Here is a 24,554-nt window from a genome sequence, read left to right as displayed (position 1 = left end):
CTTCTTCTGCACTGTAAATTCTATGATAAATAAATACCTTGATAAAACGTTTGTTATTAAAATAATTCTATGATTCTACATTTCATCAGAAAAGCTCCTTTGCCACTGCACCAAACCAACTGCAAATTGCATTCTGTACATTACTACTTAATACCTGCAAATGTATCCTAACTTCAGTTAGGATAGAGCATGGGAATGTAAGCTTGTCTCCTGACATTTCAATATTCACAGTGATATTTCTGTGTCTGAAGCTTGATTACCATCCTCTCCTGATTTATCTGTACTAAAGTGATTTACAGGGTTTTGTGTTGATCAGAGATGGTCGGGAAATAACCTTCTGTGGTTTTTATCTTTAACTGATGACAAAGGCAACTGAAAACCACTCTTAACTTGACTCCGGAAACTTAAAAAATGTCCCCTCAAACAAACGTGCGGATGGTGTCTCCAGTGAGACATCATTGCACCTTGAGAAAACAATAAATGGTCAGATGCTTTCCAAGTTGATTTGTGTATGTTGTGCCAATGGTAGTATTTTACAGTGTTAAATTAGCAAATAGCTTTTGGTGGAATTAAGCTATTTAAATTACTGTTCTATGGGCGGCACCCGGGTTCAATTCCGGATCGGCAGACTGTCCCATATCTGCGTGGGTTTCCTCCTGGTGCTCCGGTTTACTCCCACAGTCCAACAATGTGCAGGTTAGGTGGATTGGCCATGCTAAATTGCCCCGGAGTATCCAAAATTTAGGCATGATTGCTGGGCACAGAGAGGAGGCTTGGACTTAAGTAGGGTGCTCTTTCCAAGAGCCGGTGCAGACTCAATGAACCGAATGGCCTCCTTCAGCACTGTAAATTCAATGATTCTATTTTCACAGTTTACAAAACAAACAAAGAACAAAGGAATGTACAGCACAGGAACAGGCCCTTCGGCCCTCCAAGCCCGTGCCGACCATGCTGCCCGACTAAACTAAGAACATAAGAACTAGGAACAGGAGTAGGCCATCTGGCCCCTCGAGCCTGCTCCGCCATTTAATGAGATCATGGCTGATCTTTATGGACTCAGCTCCACTCTCCGGCCCGTACACCATATCCCCGAATCCCTTTATTCTTTAGAAAGGTATCTATCTTTTTCTTAAAAATGTTTAAAGAAGGAGCCTCAACTGCTTCACTGGGCAAGGAATTCCAGAGATTCACAACCCTTTGGGTGAAAAAGTTCCTCCTACACTCCGTCCTAAATCTACTTCCCCTTATTTTGAGGCTATGCCCCCTAGTTCTGCTTTCCCCGACCAGTGGAAACAACCTGCCCGCATCTATCCTATCTATTCCCTTCATAATTTTATATGTTTCAATAAGATTCTTCTAAACTCCAATGAGTACACTCCCAGTCTACTCAACCTCTCGTCATAATCTAATCCCCTCAACTCTGGGATCAACCTAGTGAATCTCCTCTGCACTCCCTCCAGTGCCAATATGTCCTTTCTCAGGTAAGGAGACCAAAACTGAACACAATACTCCAGATGCGGCCTCACCAACACCCTACACAATTGCAGCATAACCTCCCTAGTCTTGAACTCCATCCCTCTAGCAATGAAAGACGATTAGCCTTCTTAATCACCTGTTGCACCTGCACACCAACTTTTTGCGACTCGTGCACCAGCACACCCAGGTCCCTCTGCACAGCAGCATGTTTTAACATCTTACCGTTTAAATAATAATCCATTCTGCTGGGATTAGCATATTCCTCCCAAAATGGATAGCCTCACACTTGGCAACATTGAATTCCATCTTCCAGACCCTAGCCCATTCACCTAACCTATCCAAATCCTTCTGCAGACTTCCGGTATCTTCTGTACTTTTTGCTTTACCACTCATCTTGTGTCTGCAAACTTTGACACATTGCACTTGGTCCCCAACTCCAAATCGTCTATGTAAATTGTGAACAACTGCGGGCCCAACACTGGTCCTTGAGGGACCCCACTAGTTACAGGTTGCCAACCAGAGAAACACCCATTTATCCCCACTCTCTGCTTTCTGTTAGTTAACCAATCCTCTACCCATGCTACCACTTTACCCTCAATGCCATGCATTTTTAGTTTATGCAGCAACCTTTTGTGTGGCACCTTGTCAAAAGCTTTCTGGAAATCCAGATATACCACATCCATTGGCTCCCCGTTATCTACTGCACTGGTAACGACCTCAAAAAATTCTACCAAATTAGTCAGACACGACCTACCCTTTGTGAACCCATGCTGCGCCTGCCCAATGGGACAATTTCCCTCCAGGTGCCCCGCTATTTCCTCCTTAATGATAGATTCCAGCATTTTCCCTACAACCGAAGTTAAGCTTACTGGCCGATAATTACCCGCTTTCTGCCGACCTCCTTTTTTAAACAGTGGTGTCACGTTTGCTACTTTCCAATCCTCTGGGACCACCCCAGAGTCCAGTGAATTTTGATAAATTATCACTAGTGCGTTTACAATTTCCCTAGCCATCTCTTTTAACACTCTGGGATGCATCCCATCAGGGCCAGGAGACTTGTCTACCTTTAGCCCCATTAGCTTGTCCAATACTGCCTCCTTAGTGATTACAATCATCTCAAGGTCCTCACATATCATATCTTTATTTCTATCAGTCACTGGCATGTTATTTGTGTCCTCCACTGTGAAGACTGACCCAAAAAACCTGTTCAGCTCCTCAGCCATTTCCCCGTCTCCTATTATTAAATCTCCCTTCTCATCTTCCAAAGGACCAACATTTACCTTAGCCACTCTTTTTTGTCTTATATATTTGTAGAAGCTTTTACTATCTGCTTTTATGTTCTGAGCCAGTTTACTTTCATAGTCTACCTTACTCTTCTTTATGGCTTTTTTAGTAGCTTTCTGTTGTCCCCTAAAGACTTCCCAGTCCTCTAGTCTCCCACTAATTTTTGCCACTTTGTATGTTTTTTCCTTCAATTTGATCCTCTCCCTCACCTCCTTAGATATCCACGGTCGATTTTTCCCCTTTCTACCGTCTTTCTTTTTTGTCGGTATGAACCTTTTCTGAACACTGTGAAAGATCGCTCGGAAGGTTCTCCACTGTTCCTCAACTGCTTCACCATGAAGTCTTTGCTCCCAGTCTACCTTAGCTAGTTCTTCTCTCATCCCTTTGTTTAAGCACAAAACACTAGTGTTTGATTTTACCTTGTCATCCTCCAACTGTATTTTAAATTCCACAATATTGTGGTCGCTCCTTCCAAGAGGATCCCGAACTATGAGATCATTAATCAATCCTGCCTCATTACACAGGACCAGATCTAGGACCGCTTGTTCCCTTGTAGGTTCCATTACATACTGTTCCAGGAAATTATCCCGGGCACATTCTATAAACTCCTCCTCAAGGCTGCCTTTACCAACCTGGTTAAACCAATCGATATACAGATTAAAATCTCCCATGATAACCGCTGTACCATTTCTACATGCATCTGTTATTTCTTTGCTTATTGCCTGCCCTACCATCCTGTTACTATTTGGTGGCCTATAGACTACTCCTATCAGTGACCTTTTCGCCTTACTATTCCTGATTTCCACCCAAATTGATTCAACCTTGTCCATCATAGCACCAATATCATCCCTTACTATTGCCCGGATGCCATCCTTAAACAACAAAGCTACACCACCGCCCTTACCGTCCATTCTATCCTTTCATATAGTCTGATACCCTTGGATATTTAACTCCCAGTCGTGACCATCTTTTAACCATGTTTCAGTAATGGCCACTAAATCATAGTCATTCACGATGATTTGCGCCATCAACTCATTTACCTTATTACGAGCATTCAGGTAAAGTACACTTATGCTGTTTTTTATGTCTTTGTTATGAATCCTAACACCTTGATCAGTAACTTTTCGCAATGTATTTTTCCTCTTACCCTTTCTCCTAATTTTCCTTGTCTTTGAACCCATATCTCTACATAATAACCTGTCACGTAACCTGCTGCCTTGATCTCCATTAACCATTATACTGTCCACAGCTTTACACTTCCCTTCCCCCCAACTTGCTAGTTTAAAGTCCTTGTGACCAACCTATTTATCCTATTCGCTAGAACACTGGTCCCAGAATGGTTCAGGTGAAGACCGTCCCAACGGTACAGGTCCCTCCTGCCCCAGTACTGATGCCAATGCCCCATGAAATGGAATCCCTCTTTCCCGCACCACTCCTTTAGCCACGTGGTAACTTCCCTAATTTTCTCAACCCTATGCCAATTGGCACGTGGCTCGGGTAATAATAGAACATAGAACATAGAACGATACAGCACAGTACAGGCCCTTCGGCCCACGATGTTGCACCGACATGGGAAGTCAAAAAACAAAAGCCATCTAACCTACACTATGCCATTATCATCCATATGCTTATCCAATAAACTTTTAAATGCCCTCAATGTTGGCGAGTTCACTACTGTTGCAGGTAGGGCATTCCACGGCCTCACCACTCTTTGAGTAAAGAACCTACCTCTGGCCTCTGTCCTATATCTATTACCCCTCAGTTTAAGGCTATGTCCCCTCGTGCTGGCCATTTCCATCCGCGGGAGAAGGCTCTCACTGTCCACCCTATCTAACCCCCTGATCATTTTGTATGCCTGTGTTGTGAGTCCATCGTGAGAAAACACGCACAAGACATTTCTCACGATGGACTCACAACACAGTTAATTGTTTCTGTATTACTTTTATCATTTTCACAGTGTGCAGATTTGCATATTCTCACCACTTGTTATGTACAGTTTTCTTGAGGCCAGTCTAGAAAACATGTCAAATACATTGGGAAGTAGTGATCTGTACATCTGTACATACATCTGCACATACACCAGGGACTACAGATAGATGTAACAGCCACAGCATCACTAGAGGGCAGCATCAGAGACGGGTATTTGTCTCTTAGATGGCTTTTGTTTTTAGTCCAGCCCAAGGCAGGATCCGCCTCTTTCAGAAGCACAGGGCTAGTGAGCAGCAGCAGACACAGACAGCTCAGCATAGGCAGCTTACCTTAGCTTCACTGGTCATACCTCTTGACTGTATTACATCTAGTTAAGCTCTGGAAACAGAACGCACCTACTGAATAAAGTATCTGTGTTAACTGGAAGTCTACAATCTTTATTCAGACTTAGAGAATACTATAGTCCTCCTGAACTGGCATTCTGATACATTCACATTAATAGAGTTGATTTAAAATGCACATTGTTATTGAATAACTTCAGGTATTTATGAAGAAATCTTTTCATGTAATCAATTAACAGTAAATTGATGGATGCGGTTTGAGCTGCTGGGAGCTTTGTACCAGTCCATACGGTACTTGTGAATATTCTTCAAGTTAAATAATTGCTTGGGCAGTGAAAATGTTGCTTAGACTATTTGTCTGCAAGTATTAGTTAAGTCACATTTAGTGAGGTATCAATCAGCCAGTTTCCCTCCTTGAAACAATCTGGTAAAAAAAAGTAAATTTTGTATTTATATAGTGGGTGAAAATTTCTCATTATTTGGCAGAGTGACACAGCGGGTAGCAGACAACAAGGTAAAAGCTGCCAACCTCAAGGGTAGTTTCCGCCACTGTACTTCTAGTCACTTAGGCAAATAAAATTTAAGGGGCAAGGTTCCACGCTGTCTCGCTGACATGGCAGATTCTGATTGACACTGTCCGGGGAGGTGCCAGGGCACTGCACGGACATAACATTCGCAGCCACCCAGTACTCATCTGTGTGCCTCCTGTGGGTTCTACTCACCTGGTGCACATCATGGGGGACCTATTGTTATTCACGTCAGTGCGCCCTCATGCTGATGTGAATGGACAATCTAAAAGTGCGGGGGGGTGGGGGGTCTATCATGCGTGACGACCTGATAATTACATTTAAATCTATAAAAATGGGTATCCTGACTTTCAAAATTGGGGTTCCCGTTATGTCATTGGCAGGGCGTGGGGATAATCGATCTGGGAAATCCCGCTGAGATAAAGCTGTTTTGGGACCCATGCAGAATTCTCTGGTTCCCGCCACTCACAATCTGGTAAAATGGGAGCAGAAAATCCACCCTTCCTAGTCCCTTCCGCAAACTCAGGAAATCCTAAAGCACGCGACAGTGAATGAATTACGTCCGAGTTTCAGAAACAAACCAGTTAAAGCATCATTCCAGAGTCTTGAGCACATAATCCAGGCTGTTGTTACTGGGAATTTTAAGGGAATCTTTCAGGTGGTTTCTTAGGCCCCGTCTGCCCTTTCAGGTGGATGTAAAAAACCCATGGCACTATTTGTGGAAGAACAAGGCAGTTCTAACGGTATCCTAGCCAATATGCATCCCTTGATAGCAGCATTAAAACAGATTACGTGGTGATTATTTCATTGTTTTTTCATTGTTGTTTGTGGGATAGTGTGCGCATCTGGAGCAACAATGGCATAGAACCTGTACAGAAATCTATGGTGTTCATTCCACTGCTTAAAAAAAGAGACATGAGGCTCACTATTTCAGATTGTAATGGTTTATGAAACTTTTCACAAAACATGTTTACATTGTTACTGTAGATTATTTTCCTCATTGGGCTGTTATCTAAATGGGCAGCAGTCTCCTTGTATGATGGCACACCTATTGACAATTATAAGCATCAATGCATTGTGCTGCTCACAACCTTGATGCCTTGCCATGAAATTAAAACAAAGTGCAACCTATCATATCGATAAAATGGCAGTTTTCACTTGTGTTTTTTATTCGCTATCAATGTTGATGGTCGAGATGTCAACGAGAGACATGCTCACAGCCACAAATTACAAAGCAACATCACTGCTTTTCATTAAAGCAAAAAATGTGGCCATAGAGGAATATGCTGCAGCAAATCTGGTTACATAGATCACTCCAATAGATATATCATATTGGTTTTAAAATAGCACACAGTGACAACAACTTGCAGCAAGGTACACAAATGATGGGTCAGTCCTTTAATTCACTGGGGTGGATTTTAGTACGGGATGAGAGGAGAACCAAGCAGTGAGGATTGCACAGTAGCAATGGAATTAAGTTATGGGCGGAAATCAGATTTTGGGAGTGTAATTCTCCCACCAAATTTTCCAAATGCAGACAGTAAGATCAAGTATCTAATCCACTTCTTCCTACATTTCTGTAATTCTTGCAAATTCGTGTAGTAGACTCTGTCACACCGATATTCCTTCAATGTATTTTGTCGGCCATTGTTTCCAGATCTGAGCAACATTGAATTAACTCCTGCGGGTCCCTATGAGGTGTTTCTTGAAGATGCTCTGAACATTTCATGCCACATTAACAGTTCAGTGACTCCGCATTACAGGTGGACAAAGGTAACGTTCTCATTAATAAAAAGGAAAATAGTTTCAAACTATTAAAACATGAATGAGTATTATATTCTGGAGAATTTATTCGTCATTATTGCTTGTTTGTTGGGCTGAGCAGAATAATATGGAGCAACCGCATGATCACCAGAACTGTTGCTTCAGTGCATAAAATTTTGTCACAGGAGATTTAAGGTGATTGATTAAAAAAAAGGGGCAACATGAGGAAAAATGTTCTTCTTATTCATTCATGGGATATGTGTATCATTGGTTTGGGCGGAATTTATTGCCCATCCCGAATTTTCTTTTGAGAAGGTGGTGGTGAGCTGTCTTCTTGATCCGCTGCTGTCTATGGTGGTATACGGAATCACAGAAATGTTATAGCACAAGAGGATGCCATTCGGCTCATCTTGCTCATGCCAGCCTGAGGACACTCATTCTAATCTCACCATCCTGCACCCGGTCCATGACCTTCCAGCACTTAAGGTTCAGATCCAGGTATCTTTTAAAATAGTACGAAGTCTTACAACACCAGGTTAAAGTCCAACAGGAAACCTGTTGGACTTTAACCTGGTGTTGTAAGACTTCGTACTGTGCTCACCCCAGTCCAACGCCGGCATCTCCACATCTTTTAAAATAGTATAGAGTCACTGCCTCCACCACCAAGTTGGGCAGTGAATTCCAGTCTCCTACTATCCTCTGCGTAAAAATGTTTCCCCTCATATCCCCTCTACACCTTCTGCCACTTATCTTGAATCTATGTCCCCTGGTTCTCGAATTCACCAGCAATGGAAACAATTTAATCCTGTCCACCCTATCTCTTCCCCTTATAATTTTGTACACCTCAATTGAGTCATTCGTCAGCCTTCTATGTTCCAAGGAAAATAACCTCAACCTATCCAATCTCTCCTTATGGCTTCACTTTTCTAGCCCTGGCAACATTCTTGCAAACCTCCTCTGCACTCTCTCCAGAGCAATAACGTCCTTTCTGTAATGTTGCGACCAGAACTGCACACAATATTCTAGTTGCGGCCTCAAGAGTATTTTATACAATTCCAACATTATATCCTTACTTTTATATTCTATACCTCTGCCAATGAAGGAGAGCATTCCAAATGCTTTCTTTACAAACTTGTCTACTTGAACTGCTGCCTTTAGGGACCTGATCTCGAGATGGGTCTTGAAGATTTTAAGGCTATGACTATTTCCTTTGTTCCATTTTGAGATTGTCGTTGAGAAGAAAGATTGTTGATACCCCGTCTTGGAAACAAATGGCCGGAGGGCACTTCAACAGAAGATCGGAGGGAAGTCTGAAGTGATATGTTTAAAGTCCTAACAGATTGTTGCGACTTATTGAAGCTTAGGGTAGATCCATACTACAAAATTGTGCCTTTACCCCCGCCCCTCCCCCGCCCCCCATCCCGCCACAATTGGGAGTATATATTTGACAATCTAGATATTTCACCTGAAAAAATTGGGATGAAATCAAACAAGATTATTGTTGCATTTAAAAAAGCAACATTACAGTTTATTCCCTAGCATCAGCTGGATGGTATTGATGGAAGAAAATACAGAATTCAAGTGGTGAGCAAGACAGGAAGTGAGAAACAACTCTGAGGAAGACACATGTAAATAAACCAATCCAACATCCAACATTTCGAGATGGGATGGACTTTCTGGTTAGATTGACCTGAAATGTTAACTCTCTTTCTCTTTCCACCTGCTGAGGATTTCCAGCATTTTCTGTTTTTACTTCAGATTTCCAGCATCTAAATTATTGTGCTTCTCACCCTCATCTGGTTTCATTGAGCTTTAACACAATTCAGAAGAACTACATTTGCAGTAAAAGAGTATTTTAGCCGTGATTTGTGATCCCTGTGACATAGCAAGCTCTTCTGGTTGAGATGAATTATAAAAAAAAGCGAAAGCAGCCAAGGTTGGGAGAAATCCGTGTTCTAACCCAATATTGTGCTCACTTTACTGGGGGCTGGAATAAATTCAAACTTCTTGACTCTTTCAAACTTACATATAAATTCATGATTTGTTTTGAAGGTTAATGGGACAGTATCAAATTCCAATCTGCTGACCTTGGAAAATATAACTGAAGAGACTGCTGGAATGTACATCTGTGATGCTAATATTCCGGGGACTAATCTACATCGCAGTTCTTACATTAACATCACCATTAAAGGTAAGATCTCGGTAAGATCTCAGGTACTAAAATCAGTTAGGAAGAGAAGCATTACACAAAATCACACAAGATTATTATGATGTTGAAAAAGGCAACAGTACAGTTCATTCATAGAACATAGAACAGTACAGCACAGTACTGGCCCTTCGGCCTACGATGTTGTGCTGACTATTTAGCCTAATCTAAGCTCAACCTAACCTACACCCCTTCAATTTACTGCAGTCCATGTGCCTGTCCAAGAGTCGCTTAAATGTCCCTAATGACTCTGACTCCACCACCTCTACTGGCAGTGCATTCCACGCACCCACCACCCTGTGCAAAGAACCTACCCCTGACATCTCCCCTATATCTTCCTCCATTCACCTTAAAATTATGTCCACTCGTGACAGCCATTTCCGCCCTGGGGAAAAGTCTCTGGCTATCCACTCTATCCATGCCTCTTATCACCTTGCACACCTCTATCAAGTCACCTCTCTTCCTTCTTAACTCCAGTCAGAAAAGCCCGAGCCCCCTCAATCTTTCTTCATAAGACATCCCTCCAGTCTAGACAGCATCCTGGTAAATCTCCTCTGTACCCTCTCCAAAGCAACCACATCCTTCCTATAATGAGGCAACCAGAACTGGACTCAATATTCCAAGTGTGGTCTAACTAAGGTTTTATAAAGCTGCAGCAAAACCTTGTGGCTCTTAAACTCAATCCCCCTGTTAATGAAAGCCAACACACGCCTTCTTAACAACCCTTTCAACCTGGGTGGCAACTTTGAGGGATCTATGCACGTGGACCCCAAGATCCCTCTGTTCCTCCACACTTCCAAGAATCCTGGGCGGGATTCTCTCAGCCCACGCTGAGTCGCGCCACACCGCCACGACACCATTCTGCCAATTCTCTGGAGAGCGGAGAATCGGCGCCATTGGTGCCGGTGCGGTCGGCCAGGCGATTCCTCACCCGGGATGGGCCAAGGGGCCGCAAAAAAACATCTGAGTCCCGCCACCTCCCTCCACGTGTGGACTTACCTGACGGGACCTTGGCATGCATCCAACAGGGGGCGACATGTTAGGGGGGGAGGGCCGACCCCGGGGTGGCGGTCTCCGCTGTGGCCTGGCCCGCGATCGGGGCTACCGATCAGCGGGCCGGCCTCTCGGGTTGGGGGCCTCTTTTGCTCCATGCCAGCACCTGTAGCCCTGTGCCATGTTGCGTTGGGGCCGGCGCGCAGAAGGAAGTCACCGCACATGCGCACAATCAGGCCAGTCGCACTGCGCATGCGCGCATTGGTGCCGGTCGCAGCACCTATGCGCAGACCCACGGTGTCCATTTGATGCCGGTATTGGCAGCTGGAGTGGCATGGGTCGCTGGCCTACTGAGGGGCTTGGCATCGCTGCGCCTGGGGGCCTGTTGATGCTGTTGTGAAACGCGACAACGTTTACAATGGCGTCAACACAGCCTCAGGATCAGAGATTCCCGCCCCCTGCCTTTAACCCTGTATTCAGCATTCATATTCAACCTTCCAAAATGAATCACTTCACATTTATCAAGGTTGAACTCCATCTACCACTTCTCAGCCCAGATCAGCATCCTGTCAATGTTCTGTTGTAGCCTGCAACAGCCCTTAACACTATCTACAACTCCCCCAACCTTTGTGTCATCGGCAAACTTACTAACCCACCCTTCCATTTCCTCATCCAAGTCATTTATAAAAACCACAAACAGCAGAGGTCCTAGAACAGATCCCTGCGGGACACCACTGGTCACCGACCTCCACACGGAATACTTTCCATCCACTACCACTCGCTGTCTTCTTTCGGCCAGCCAATTCTATATCCAAACAGCTAAATTTCCCTGTATCCCATGCCCCCTAACTTTCTGAATGAGCCTACCATGAGGAACCTTATCAAATGCCTTATTGAAATCCATATACACCACATCCACTGCCCAACCTTCATCAATGTGTCTCAACACATCCTCAAAGAATTCAATGAGGTTTGTGAGGCATGACCTACCCCTCACAAAGCCGTGCTGACTATCTTTAATCAAACAATGTTTTTCTAAATAATCATAAATCCTATCTCTCAGAATCCTTTCCAATATTTTTCTCACCACAGACGCAAGACTGATGGGTCTGTAATTTCCAGGGATTTCCCTATTCCCTTTCTTGAATAGGGGACCAACATTCGCCTCCCTCCAATCATCCGGTACTACCCCAGTGGAGAGTGAGGATGCAAAGATCATCGCCAACGGCGCAGCAATTTCCTCCCTCGCTTCCCGTAGTAACCTTGGGTATATCCCTTCAGGCCCAGGGGACATATCTATCCTGATGCTTTTCAAAATTTCCAGCACATCCCCCTTCTTAATATCGTGAGCTACAAGGTCCCTCTCTCGTGAATACTGAAACAAAATATTCATTTAAGGCCTCCCCCATCTCCTCAGATTCTAGGCACAAGTTCTCTCCACTATCCCTGATCGGCCCTAGTCTCACTCTGATCATCCTCTTAGTTCTCACAGAAGTGTAGAATGCCTTGTTATTCCTTAACATTACCTGGATGGAGAAAATACAAAATTCACGTGAAGTGCAAGACAGGGGGCGCTATTCTCCCCGCCCCCCCCATGCTGGGTGGGAGAATCGCCAGGGCGCCATGCGAATCACGCCACACCGCCCCGACCCCCGCACATGATTCTCCCACACCCCGTAAACCAGCGGCACGCGATTCGCACCGGGCTGCTCCGAGAACCGGCGAGCGGCGATTCTCTGGCCCGGATGGCCGAGCGGCCGCTACGACACGACAGGTTCCCGATGGCGCCGTCCACCCCTGGTTGCTGCCGGCGAGAACTCTGCGGGAACACTGGGGGTGGGCGGCCTGTAGGGGAGGGAGGTGGGCTCCTTCACCGGGGTGACCTCCAATGGGGTCAGGCCCGCGATTGGGGCCCACCAATTGGCGGGCCGGCCTCTCCCCCCCCCCCCCGGGCCTACGTCTTTCCGCGCGCGGCCCCATGTTGGTGAGGGGCCGGCATGCGTAAGACGTCCCCCATGCATGCGCGGGTTGGCGCGACACCCATTTGCTGCCGTGTAAGGACGCTGGAGCGGTGTGACCTGCTCCCGCGTCGTGCTGGCCCCCTGTGGTGGCCAGACTAGGTCGTGCCCGGGCCCTGTTTGGAGAATCGCCCCCAGGAAGTGTGAGCGTTTCTTATTCAGAGAGATAATAGGAACTCATTATAACATTCAACTTGGGGTTCGGTGTAGTGCATAACATTGTAACATAATTTCATGGTTCCAATAAGCAGGGTGAGCTCCATTGCTTTTGCTGCAGATCTGCCCAATCAGCAGTCCATTAAGAGACTTTGCAACTTTAATACAGTTTTTGCGGTGTCATGAGAATCAAATGGCTCCTCAGGCTTGACTGCAAGAGGGGTTAAAACTGTCAGATTTAAGTGTTGTGTGTTCATCTTCACAAAGCCGTTTGCTGAGCTTGCACAATCTTTATTTGGACCTGCACGACTCCTTAGCCAGGCTTTAAGTGGTCCTTGGGTAAAGCACAGCACTCAACATGATGTGGAATTCAATGCATGACAGAGAACAACAAACAAAGAACAAAGAAATGTACAGCACAGGAACAGGCCCTTCGGCCCTCCAAGCCCGTGCCGACCATGCTGCCCGACTAAACTACAGTCTTCTACACTTCCTGGGTCCGTATCCCTCTATTCCCATCCTATTCATGTATTTGTCAAGATGCCCCTTAAATGTCACTATTGTCCCTGCCTCCACCACCTCCTTCGGTAGCGAGTTCCAGGCACCCTCTGTGTAAAATCTTGCCTCGTACATCTACTCTAAACCTTGCCCCTCTCACCTTAAACCTATGCCCCCTAGTAATTGACCCCTCTACCCCGGGGAAAAGCCTCTGACTATCCACTGTCTATGCCCCTCATAATTTTCTAGACCTCTATCAGGTCGCCCCTCAACCTCCATACCAGGCAACATTCTGGTAAATCTCTTCTGCACCCTCTCTAAAGCCTCCACATCCTTCTGGTAGTGTGGCGACCAGAATTGAACACTATACTCCAAATGTGGCTAAACTAAGGTTCTATACAGCTGCAACATGACTTGCCAATTCTTATACTCAATGCCCTGACCAATGAAGGCAAGCATGCCGTATGCCTTCTTGACTACCTTCTCCACCTGTGTTGCCCCTTTCAGTGACCTGTGGACCTGTACTCCTAGATCTCTCTGACTTTCAATACTCTTGAGGGTTCTACCATTCACTGTATATTCCCTACCTGCATTAGATCTCTCAGTGCCTTGGAATATGTAGACTTGAAAGGCCTTGTGAGCTGTACCAACCCAAGACTCTCATTGCAATGCAAGTGCAACTCTTTTAAAAGTCCATGCAGGAAATAATTCTTCATTGGCTGTTGTACAATAATGACTACTCAAGGTTTTGCCCGAATGCAAAGGTCATCCAGGACAGAGACTGTCTCGGCGTCCAATCATTGCAGGGTCCAAAGTGGTTGAGCCTCAGGCAACCTCACTCTCAGTGAGGACAATGCAAACAAAGCTCAAAACTTTACATTGTGGTCTAGATGTCAATGGTCATTGTTTTCCAATGTGCAAATGTTGTTTTGGGGATAGTAGCAAGATGATGTCTCAACATTCTGCGTGATCTATATGATAGTGGTCGCAGATTCCTGATGTGCGAATGGTGGGCAGTTACAAGGTGATGTCTTAACATTTTACATTGATAAGAGCTGGCGATGGGATACATGATGCTCTCATGATGCTGTTCCCTGTTGAGCCATCCATCCGCAAATACCTGAAAGAGTGATATGTGTGGTTGTGATGCCACATTGAGCAGGTATCAAACTAAAATTAGTGCATCCCTGTGAAATTTGGAATTCCAGCCGCTTAGAGGCTGTTGTCCACTCTGACTTGGTGAAGTCAGAGACACTATACTATCGACATGCAAGTGGGGAGTGCTGTTCAGGGTCCACAGAAGCCTCATGTTGCCAAGGTTACATGAGTTAAGTTTTTCCAAGGAAAATCCCATCTTTAGGGCATGCAGTGACTACTGATATTCCCATTACATTATGAGAATGTTGAATCTTCGTGAGAATTTATCACTGAGGTTGAAGGTGATGGGGTCCTCCATGCAGGAAAGGTGAAAGAAACTAACAATTGTGGGAAATTGTCTGCACTCTACCCTCCTAGATTCTTGGAGCTATCAGGATGTTATGGGCATATCTTCCATGTGATTCCTGTGCAATGACCTCTTATAGAATCCAAACAGTGCAGAAGGAGGCCATTCAGCCCATCATGTTTGCACCAACCCTCTGAAAGAGCATCCTACCTAAGGTCAGGCCCCCATCCTATGCCTGTAACTCAACTCCACCTTTCTTTATTCTTTGTTCTTTGACACGAAGGGGCAATTTAGCATGGCCAATCCACCTAACATGCACACCTTTGGACTGTGGGAGGAAACCGGAGCACCCGGAGGAAACACACTCAGACACGGGGAGAATGTGAAAATTCCATCGACTGTCATCCGAGGCCGGAATTGAACCTGGGTCCCTGGCATTGTGATGTAGCAGTACTAGCCACTGTGCCACCATGTCACTCTTCATGTGACTTGTTTAAATCCTCACCCTCGTTAGGGCGGCACAGTGACACAATGGTTAGCACTACTACCTCAGGGCCAGGGACCCGGGTTTGATTCCAACCTCAGGTGACTGTATGGAGTTTGCACGCCCTCCCCGTGTCTATATGGGCTTCCTCTGGGTGTTCCATTTTCCTCCCACAGTCCAAAGATATGCAGGTTAGGTGGATTGGCCATGATCAATGTGTGGGGTTACGGAGATAAGATGGGGAAGTGGGCCTAGGTAGAGTGCTCTTTCAGAGGGTCAGTGCAGAGTCAATGGGGAATATGGCTTCCTTCTGCACTGCAGGGATTGTCGCCATCTGGGATGGCCACTTACAAAGGATCCCGGGAAATATGGCCAACTGCAAAGGACCATGGGAAATGTGGTCAACCCAGGACTCAGACGCTCAGAGCTTATGTATATTGGCAACTGAGATAACTAGATGCTTTGCATTCTAATGGCCCATTTTCTCAGAACAAAAGACCTGTACTCAGATAACAGATACAGAAACTAACTCATCGGCGCCACACCCTTTGCTCAGGGAGCCCAAAAAGCCAAGGTCAATGACCGCTCAGGACATGCCCCGTCATCAAAGCACCCGCCCCTTTATTGGCCAAAATCGAAGCCTGCCAAATTATTGGGCCCAAAGCTAAGGACCGCCCAAACGAGCGCAAAACCCCAGAAGGATAAAGAGAGGCACTGCCATGTGTTCGGTCTCTCTTGGCCCCGGTGCTCGGTCTCTCTTGGCCCCGACCTACGCCGAAAGTGTAGCATCATGACCAGAAGACAAGTTCAAGACCAACAATCGCTACCAGATGGATGAGCCTAGCAGAAACGAAGTCACTTCTCCAGATCCAGCCATGCAAGATCCGTACAAAGGTCTTGTTCCTCTGCATAAAGCCTGAGGGTGCCTGAGGTTAAGCACAGGTTGTTGTAGTGTTAGGTGTAATTTAGCTTGTAGTGTTTTATGTTGCATGTCGAAGTATTTCTTGTGTGTAAATAAGCTATCATTGAACTTGAACTAAGTAACTGGTTGTTTGGTCTTTGATCGATATCCAGTAAAACCTTGTGGTGGTATCATTTGATACCTGGTGACTCTGAAAAGCAATATCATCATTAATAACTGTCATATCAGTATCCAGTTAAAAAGAGCAACATTATTGGCGACTCTGGTGCCGATTGGCAACAGGATTCGATGGATTCGATGGAGATCTATCCCCTTCAAAAACCTCCTCATCTCCTTAATTTCTCCCTCAGGCAACACAAAGTTGTGCAGTGTGCAGCAAACAGCAATGACTGGAACACTACATGGAATCTTACCATACTTTTTCAAAGCACTGGTTCCGATGAGAAAATGGGAGAATCCTGCTATCGGCGCTGGTGGGAAAACTCACCATGTATTCAGCCTCTTTAAGAGGATTATTTTTCTTCACATGAAACATAACACGCTCATGCCGGCTTGCCTCTGGTACACTCACACTGGTAAAACTTTACCTCTGTAATCAGTGGGATGCTCCTTTTAAACACCTCCCAAGCAGTTGTTCGAAGTCCAGTCGTGGGAAAGGCTGCCCAAAAGACAGCATCACCTTTTACAGAGGGAGCCCTCAGCAAACTGCTCGATGGGGTTGAGCAGAGGCGAGAAACCCTCTATCCTCGGTCGGACAGACGTCAATCTAATTAAGTAACCAACCGTAACTAGGAGGCTGTGGCCACGATTGTTAGTGCCAGATCACTCCAATAGAGGACGGACCTGCAATTTTGTAAAATGAATGACCTTCGTCATGCAGCCAGGTAAGTCTGTCTCCTCTTGTCTCGCACAGCACCCCTTAACACAGCCCACAGACCTCCATAGTGATCTCACTTTCACCCAACCTCGCGGGGTCACATAACTTGCCAGCGAGGAGCAGAGGGTAAGGTCGGGGCTAAAGACACAAGTGAGAACCCTCAACACATCCAGCCTGGCGGTTTTGCACTGAGTGCTGAATTTGGTGCATTTGAGTGCTATGGTGAGAGCTTGGTGACTGAGGGAGTTAGGTGAGGAGGGGGTACGGTGCTCCTTTGATTTTGTTTCCTACATTTCCGCAAAGAGTGAGAAGGGAGCCAGGGGTTTTACAGAGAGTGCAACTGACTGGGAGCAGAGTCGGAGGGCGGAGGTCCAGTTGGTCCACAGGGCAGCTATATTCTGTAAGGTAAGAGGGGATGGAGGCTAGGCCAGTTGCATGCTCCTCCTGTAGGATGTGGGTGGTGAGGGATACCACCGGTTCCCTGCTGACTATACCTGCGGGAAGTACATCCAACTCCAGCTCCTCAAAGACCGTATTAGGGAATGGAGCTGGAGCTGGATGAACTTCAGATCATCCGGGAGGCAGAGGGGGTGATTGAGAAGAGTTACAGGGAGGTAACCACACCCAAGGTACAGGACAAGAGTAGCAGGGTTACAGTCAGGGGAAAGAAAACAAACAGGCAGACAGTGCAGGGATCCCTCGTGGCCGTTCCCCTTCAAAACAAGTATATCGTTTTGGATGCTGTTGGAGGGGGATGACCTACCAGGGGAAGGCCCTAGCGGCCAGGGCTCTGGCACTGAGTCTGGCTCTGGGGCTCAGAAGGGAAGGGTGGAGAATAGAAAAGCAATAGTAGTAGGAGATTCAATGGTGAGGGGAATACATAGGAGATTCTGTGGTCGCATACAAGACTCCCCGAAGGTATGTTGCCTCCCGAATGCCAGGGCCAGGGATGTCTCGGATCGTGTCTTCAGGATCCTTAAGGGGGAGGGGGAGCAGCCAGAAGTCGTGGTGCACATTGGTACCAACGACGTAGGTAGGAAAAGGGGTGTGGAGGTAATAAACAAGTTTAGGGAGTAAGGCTGGAAGTTAAAAGCCAGGACAGACAGAGTTGTCATCTCTGGTTTGTTGCCGGTGCCACGTGATAGCGAGGCTAGGAATAGGGAGAGAGTGCAGTTAAACACATGGCTGCAGGGATGGTGTAGGAGGGAGGGCTTCAGGTATTTGGATAATTGGAGTGCATTCTGGGGAAGGTGGGACCTGTACAAGCAGGACAGGTTGCATCTGAACCAGAGGGGCACCAATATCCTGGGAGGGAGGTTTTCTAGTACTCTTCGGGAGGGTTTAAGCTAATTTGGCAGTGGAATGGGAACCGGATTTGTAGTCCAGCAATTAAGGTAGCCGATATTCAGGACGCCAAAGCGTGTAGTGAGGCAAGGGAACACTGACAAAGGAGAGTACTTGCAGGCACGGAGATGGGTTGAAGTGTGCATACTTCAATGCAAGAAGCATCAGGAATAAGGTGGGTGAACTTAAGGCATGGATCGGTACTTGGGACTACGATGTGATGGCCATCACAGAAACTTGGATAGAAGAGGGGCAGAAATGGTTGTTGGAGGTCCCTGGTTATAGATGTTTCAATAAGATTAGGGAGGGTGGGAAAAGAGGTGGGGGGGTGGCATTGTTAATTAGAGATAGGATAACAGCTGCAGAAAGGCAGTTCGAGGAGTATCTGCCTACTGAGGTAGTATGGGTTGAAGTCAGAAATAGGGAAGGAGCAGTCACCTTGTTAGGAGTTTTCTATAGGCCCCCCAATAGCCGCAGAGATGTGGAGGAACAGATTGGGAAACAGATTTTGGAAAGGTGCAGAAGTCACAGGGTAGTAGTCATGGGTGACTTCAACTTCCCAAACATTGAGTGGAAACTCTTTAGATCAAATAGTTTGGATGGGGAGGTGTTTGTGCAGTGTGTCCAGGAAGCTTTTCTCACACAGTATGTAGATTGTCCGACCAGAGGGGAGGCCATATTGGATTTGGTACTTGGTAATGAACCAGGGCAAGTGATAGATTTGTTAGTGGGGGAGCATTTTGGAGATAGTGACCACAATTCTGTGACTTTCACTTTAGTAATGGAGAGGGATAGGTGCATGCAACAGGGCAAGGTTTATAATTGGGGGAAGGGTAAATACGATGTTGTCAGACAAGAATTGAAGTCCATAAGTTGGGAACATAAGCTGTCAGGGAAGAACACAAGTGAAATGTGGAACTTGTTCAAGGAACAGGTACTACGTGTCCTTGATAGGTATGTCCCTGTCAGGCAGGGAAGAGATGGTCGAGTGAATCAGGGCCTCAGGATCCTAAATGCTGCTGAGCAGACGACGATGGAGCTGGCTGGGGATTTGAGAGAAGGGCTATCTCCCAAGTGAGGTCGGCAGGACATAGAGATGCCGCCGTTGGACTGGGGTGGGCACAGTAAGAAGTCTTACAACACCAGGTTAAAGTCCAACAGGTTTGTTTTGATGTCACTAGCTTTCGGAGCGCTGCTCCTTCCTCAGGTGAATGAAGAGGTCTGCTCCAGAAACACATATATAGACAAATTCAAAGATGCCAAACAATGCTAGGAATGCGACCATTAGCAGGTGATTAAATCCTTACAGATCCAGAGATGGGGTAACCCCAGGTTAAAGAGGTGTGAATTGTATCAAGCCAGGACAGTTGGTAGAATTTCACAGGCCAGATGGTGGGGGGTGAATGCAATGCGACATGAATCCCAGGTCCCGGTTGAGGCCGCACTCATGTGTGCGGAACTTGGCTATAACTTATACCAGGTCGCGGAGTTTGTAAGGAGCATCCAGGAGGGCTTCTTAAAACAATATGTAGACAGTCCAACTAGGGAAGGGGCGGTACTGGACCTGGTATTGGGGAATGAGTCCGGCCGGGTGGTAGATGTTTCAGTAGGGGAGCATTTCGGTAACAGTGACCACAATTCAGTAAGTTTTAAAGTACTGGTGGACAAGGATAAGAGTGGTCCTAGGATGAATGTGCTAAATTGGGGGAAGGCTAATTATAACAATATTAGGCGGGAACTGAAGAACATAGATTGGGGGCGGATGTTTGAGGGCAAATCAACATCTGACGTGTGGGAGACTTTCAAGTGGCAGTTGAAAGGAATTCAGGACCGGCATGTTCCTGTGAGGAAGAAGGATAAATACGGCAATTTTCGGGAATCTTGGATAACGAGAGATATTGTAGGCCTCGTCAAAAAGAAAAAGGAGGCATTTGTCAGGGCTAAAAGGCTGGGAACAGATGAAGCCTGCGTGGAATATAAGGAAAGTAGATCGGATTTATTTGGAATTGCGAGCTTTCGGAGCGTAGCTCCTTCATCAGGTGAGTGAAGAGGTGGGTTACACAAACACAGCATATATAGACAAAGCCAATGATGCAAGATTATACCTTGAATGCGAGTCTTTGCAGGTAATTAAGTCTTTACAGGTCCAGACGGAGAAGGTCCAATGGTGCGACTAGAGAGAGATAATCACAGGTTAAAGAGATGTGAATTGTCTCAAGCCCAGATAGTTGGTGGGATTTCGCAAGCCCAGGCCAGATGGTGGGGAGTTAAATGTAGTGAGACATGAATCCAAGATCCCGGTTGAGGCCTTACCCATGCGTGCAGAATTTGTCTCTGTCTCTGATCGGCGATTCTGCATTGTCATGCGTCCTGCAGGCCACCTTGGAGAACGCTTACCCGAAGATCAGAGTCTGAATGCCCTTGACTGCTGAAATGTTCCCCGACTGGAAGGGAACATCCCTGCCTGGTGATTGTTGCACGATGTCCGTTCATCTGTTGTTGCAGTGGCTGCATGGCTTTGCCAATGTACCACGCCTCGGGACATACTTTCCTGCAGCGTATGAGGTAGACAACGTTGCAGGACCTCCGACAATTCCCAAAAGGCTTGCTGGTTAGGTAATTTGGAATTCTGAATTCTCCCTCCATGTACCCGAACAGGCGCCGGAGTGTGGTGACTAAGGGCTTTTCACAGTAACTTCACTGCAGTGTTAATGTAAGCCTACTTGCGTCAATAATAAAGATTATTATTATTAGATTGAGGAGCACCAGTGCTCAGCTCTCGGCATACTCTGCATTCAAAAGTGACCCGTTAGCAGCACCGAAACATTCCCCTCACCCAGCTTGATATCATACACATCCTGGTCGGGTGGAACAGGGTGGTAGGAAGGGGGAGAGGGGGTGGGATGATGGGTGAAGCCACGTTCTATGTGAAACGGATGAGGATGAAGGCTTTCCAGGCCGTTTGGGCTTGCCAGACCCTCGTTGCTGCCACCTGTCCTCCATCCTCCACCTGGTTCTATGGAGCCTCCCCGGGCTCGTCCTCCACCTCTCCTGGTCTGGCACCACATCGTCCTCATCCTCCTCGGACGTGGCCGCATGTTCCTCCCCCGCCACGTTTTCCTGCTGCTGCACAAAGATGTGGAAGGGACAGCAGAGCGCCACGAAGCGCTCGACCCTCTGGATACTGCAGTGCACCACCAGAGCAGTCGAGGCATCGGAACTGCATTTTAAGGAGTCTGATGCACTGCTCAATGACAGCCCAGGTGGCTGCATGGGCCTTATTGTATCTCGTCTCTGCATCGGAACCGGTACGTACTGGCATCATTAGCCAGTTCCTCAGCAGGTACCACTTGTTCCCAAGAGCCAACTGGCCATCCGGGGATATCTGCCGGCCAAGGATGTAGCTGTTGTGCATGCTCTTCATCTGATGGTCACACACAAATTGGAGGTTCAGGGAATGGAACCCCTTCCTGATGATGTAGGGCACTCGCTGACAGCCCGGTGCATGCAACGTGACATGCATGCGAAATATCTGTAGCAAATTGGAGAGTGAGAGAGTGCCAACCAGTGGTGTCTTCCAGGACCGTCCATTCCCCCATTGCTCCCGTCCCCCCACATCCATACAACCTGTCCATACATCCCCGGCTGTGGGAGCCCCTGGTCACCGGGCACCAGACCCTGTAACCCAGACACCCGCACATAACATTATCTAGACTGGACCCTTGGGTACTGGTCCCCTCAACGGTGCACACGCTCACCCCCTGGATGTTTGGATGTTGCCCACTGCGTCCGTGGTGTTGCTTCCTGCAGCATCCAGGCACAGTGTCCAGGCCAGACTGTCTGATTGTATGGAGATTGGCTTTAAGTGGTGATTATTGGTTTCTCGCCCTTTGTCAAAGCGGTCATCTGGACTCGAAACGTTAGCTCTTTTCTCCCTCTAGAGATGCTGTCAGACCTGCTGAGATTTTCCAGCATTTTCTCTTTTGGTTTCAGATTCCAGCATCTGCAGTAATTTGCATTTATCCCTCATTAGGTATATTGCAATTCCCTGAACCATCTAGTCACTATCAGATGGTTTACTGTTCACGTGGGGCATTTGCCCCAGATTTGTTTGAACATGAAGTCCTGTTTTGTTTCGTAGGCAGCATGAGGCTTCCACGTGGAGGCAATATTTTTTAACTGACACCAGGAAAGAAAGTAGGTTACCTGAAGTAAGCTCAAACCTCACTCAATTCGAACACAAATTCTGGTACCTATTCACCCACACACTTTTAATAGAAACTGCTTTAAATAATTGACTTTGATGATTTATTCTTTTGCTTAGATCAAGCATCTACAGGATTGACGACATTCACATCTGATTCTGTGAAGACTTCAACAGGTAAGGACCATATGCAATATGCTGGAACTGTCTAAAATTTTGGTTAGGCCACAGATAGAATGTTGTATGCAGTTCTGGAATCCACATTATAGGAAGGCTGTGATAGCACTGGAAAGGGTCCAGAAGAGATTTATCAGGAAATTACCTGGGCTGGAGAGTTTTAGTTATGAAGAGAGATTGGATAGACTGGAGTTGTTCTCCTTGGAGCAGAGAAGATTGAGGGGGGGTCATGATTGAGATGTATAACATTTTGAAGGGCATAGGTAGAGTAGACAGGAACAAACTTTTCTCCTTGGTGGAGGGGTCAATGACCAGGGGGCATGGATTTACGGTAAGGGGCAGGACATATAGAGGGGATGTGAGGAAAAGCATTTTCACCCAGAGGCTGGTGGGAGTCTGAAACTTGCCTGAAAGGGTGGTAGAGGTAGAGATCCACATAACATTTAGATGTGTACCTGCGATGCCAAGGCATATAAGGCTCTGGGCCAAGTGCTGGAAAATGGGATTAGAATAATTAGGTGGTTGTTTTTGACTGGCCAGATGCGATGGGGTGAAGGGCCTATTCTGTGCTATAGCACCTCTATGACTCTATATATCATAGAATCCCTACAGCGAAGGAGGCCATTCAGCCCATCGAGTCTGCACCAACCCTTCGAAAGACCACCCATTCTAGGTCCAAGCCCCTGCCTTATCCTAGTAGCACCACACAGCCTTTAGAATGGCCAATCCACCTAATCTGCACATCGTTGGACTGTGGGAGGAAACCGGAGCACCCAGAGGAAACACACACGGACGTGGAAAATGTGCAAACTCTGCACAGTCAAGAGAGTTTGGAACCGAACCCGGGTCCCTGCCGCTGAGGCAGCAATGCTAACCACTGTGCCATCGTGCCACATCTATCATGCTTCAGTTCCAGTCCTCTGAAACTAAAACTTGGTATGAATCCATGTATTTGGCAGGACCAGACAAAGCAGTTCAAGAAATGGAGGGGAGATTTTCCACCACATCGCACCCCAACCCCCACAATTTTTGGCGGGCTGGATACCAGTGGGGGCGGACAACCCAACTGGAGTCCCAAAACAGCTTTCATAGCAACAGAATTTCCCATTGTCATTGTCCCTGCCTGTTGCCAATGATGCAGTGGGGTTGCCATTATGAAAGGACAGTGCCAGAGGGCTTCTATTGGGGACGTTCTTGGTGGTGGGTTTCCTAGGGTGGGGATGAGGTGCCCACCTATGGGGGTGTTCTGATTTATGAGGATTCTTTTTTAAAATTTTTATGTTTTCCAGATTGGGCCACCTTTTAAAAATGGCATCCCAATTTGTCAGGGGCCGAGGTTGCTGGCGGGGCTGGCTCATTCAGAACCCACTCCGCCAGCGTGACGTTGTGCGTCCAGCACCTTCCGTTTTTACCAACGTGTTTAGTGGGGAAAGCTGACAAGGCAGCTGGGGGGCTGGCCTCCACTTTTCCCGCCTGAGAAAAAAGGTCATAATATTCTGCCCAGAGAGTTTCAGCACTTTGCAGTTGGCTACACTTGACAGAACATTTCAGTAGTTGGGGTGAAAAACAAATGCTTAAAGACTGCTGCTTCCCTCTCCATTCCCCAGTCTGAGTAAGGAGAACTGATTACAAATTCAAAAAATTAAAATATGCCACACTTTAATCATCTGTTATGTGCTCTATAGTTTGTCCATGACGTCTAAAGATTATTTATAGGTCGTGCAAAGGATCTTCAAGATTGAAATGTCCCATGGACTTAGCAACAAATTCAATAATAATTTAATTCAGAGTGGACAATGCTCAGTCTGTTGGTATTTGTTAGAGGTGAAAATATTCACACGTAGGCCTGTTTGAGTAAGTAAAGAAGCAGTTTATTATTTCAGATCTGGGAGAAAGATTGGAGACTACGC

At 46.5% G+C, this 24,554-nt stretch overlaps 1 protein-coding gene across 1 annotated transcript in view; it reads left to right on the top strand.

The window, feature by feature from the left end:
* LOC140391389 (T-cell surface protein tactile-like) overlaps nt 1-24,554 on the top strand; it is a 187,607-nt gene that overhangs the window by 146,116 nt on the left and 16,937 nt on the right. The window contains exons 8-10 of the mRNA XM_072475937.1: nt 7,215-7,330; nt 9,374-9,512; nt 22,588-22,644. Coding sequence (XP_072332038.1) covers nt 7,215-7,330; nt 9,374-9,512; nt 22,588-22,644 — 312 coding nt within the window. The remainder of the gene's footprint in view (nt 1-7,214; nt 7,331-9,373; nt 9,513-22,587; nt 22,645-24,554) is intronic.

Source organism: Scyliorhinus torazame, chromosome 15 (genome assembly GCF_047496885.1).
Source record: "Scyliorhinus torazame isolate Kashiwa2021f chromosome 15, sScyTor2.1, whole genome shotgun sequence".
Taxonomy (NCBI): Eukaryota; Metazoa; Chordata; class Chondrichthyes; order Carcharhiniformes; family Scyliorhinidae; genus Scyliorhinus; species Scyliorhinus torazame.
The sequence above is the reverse complement of the archived record's forward strand: the minus strand, read 5'-3'. Positions and strand labels throughout refer to the sequence as shown.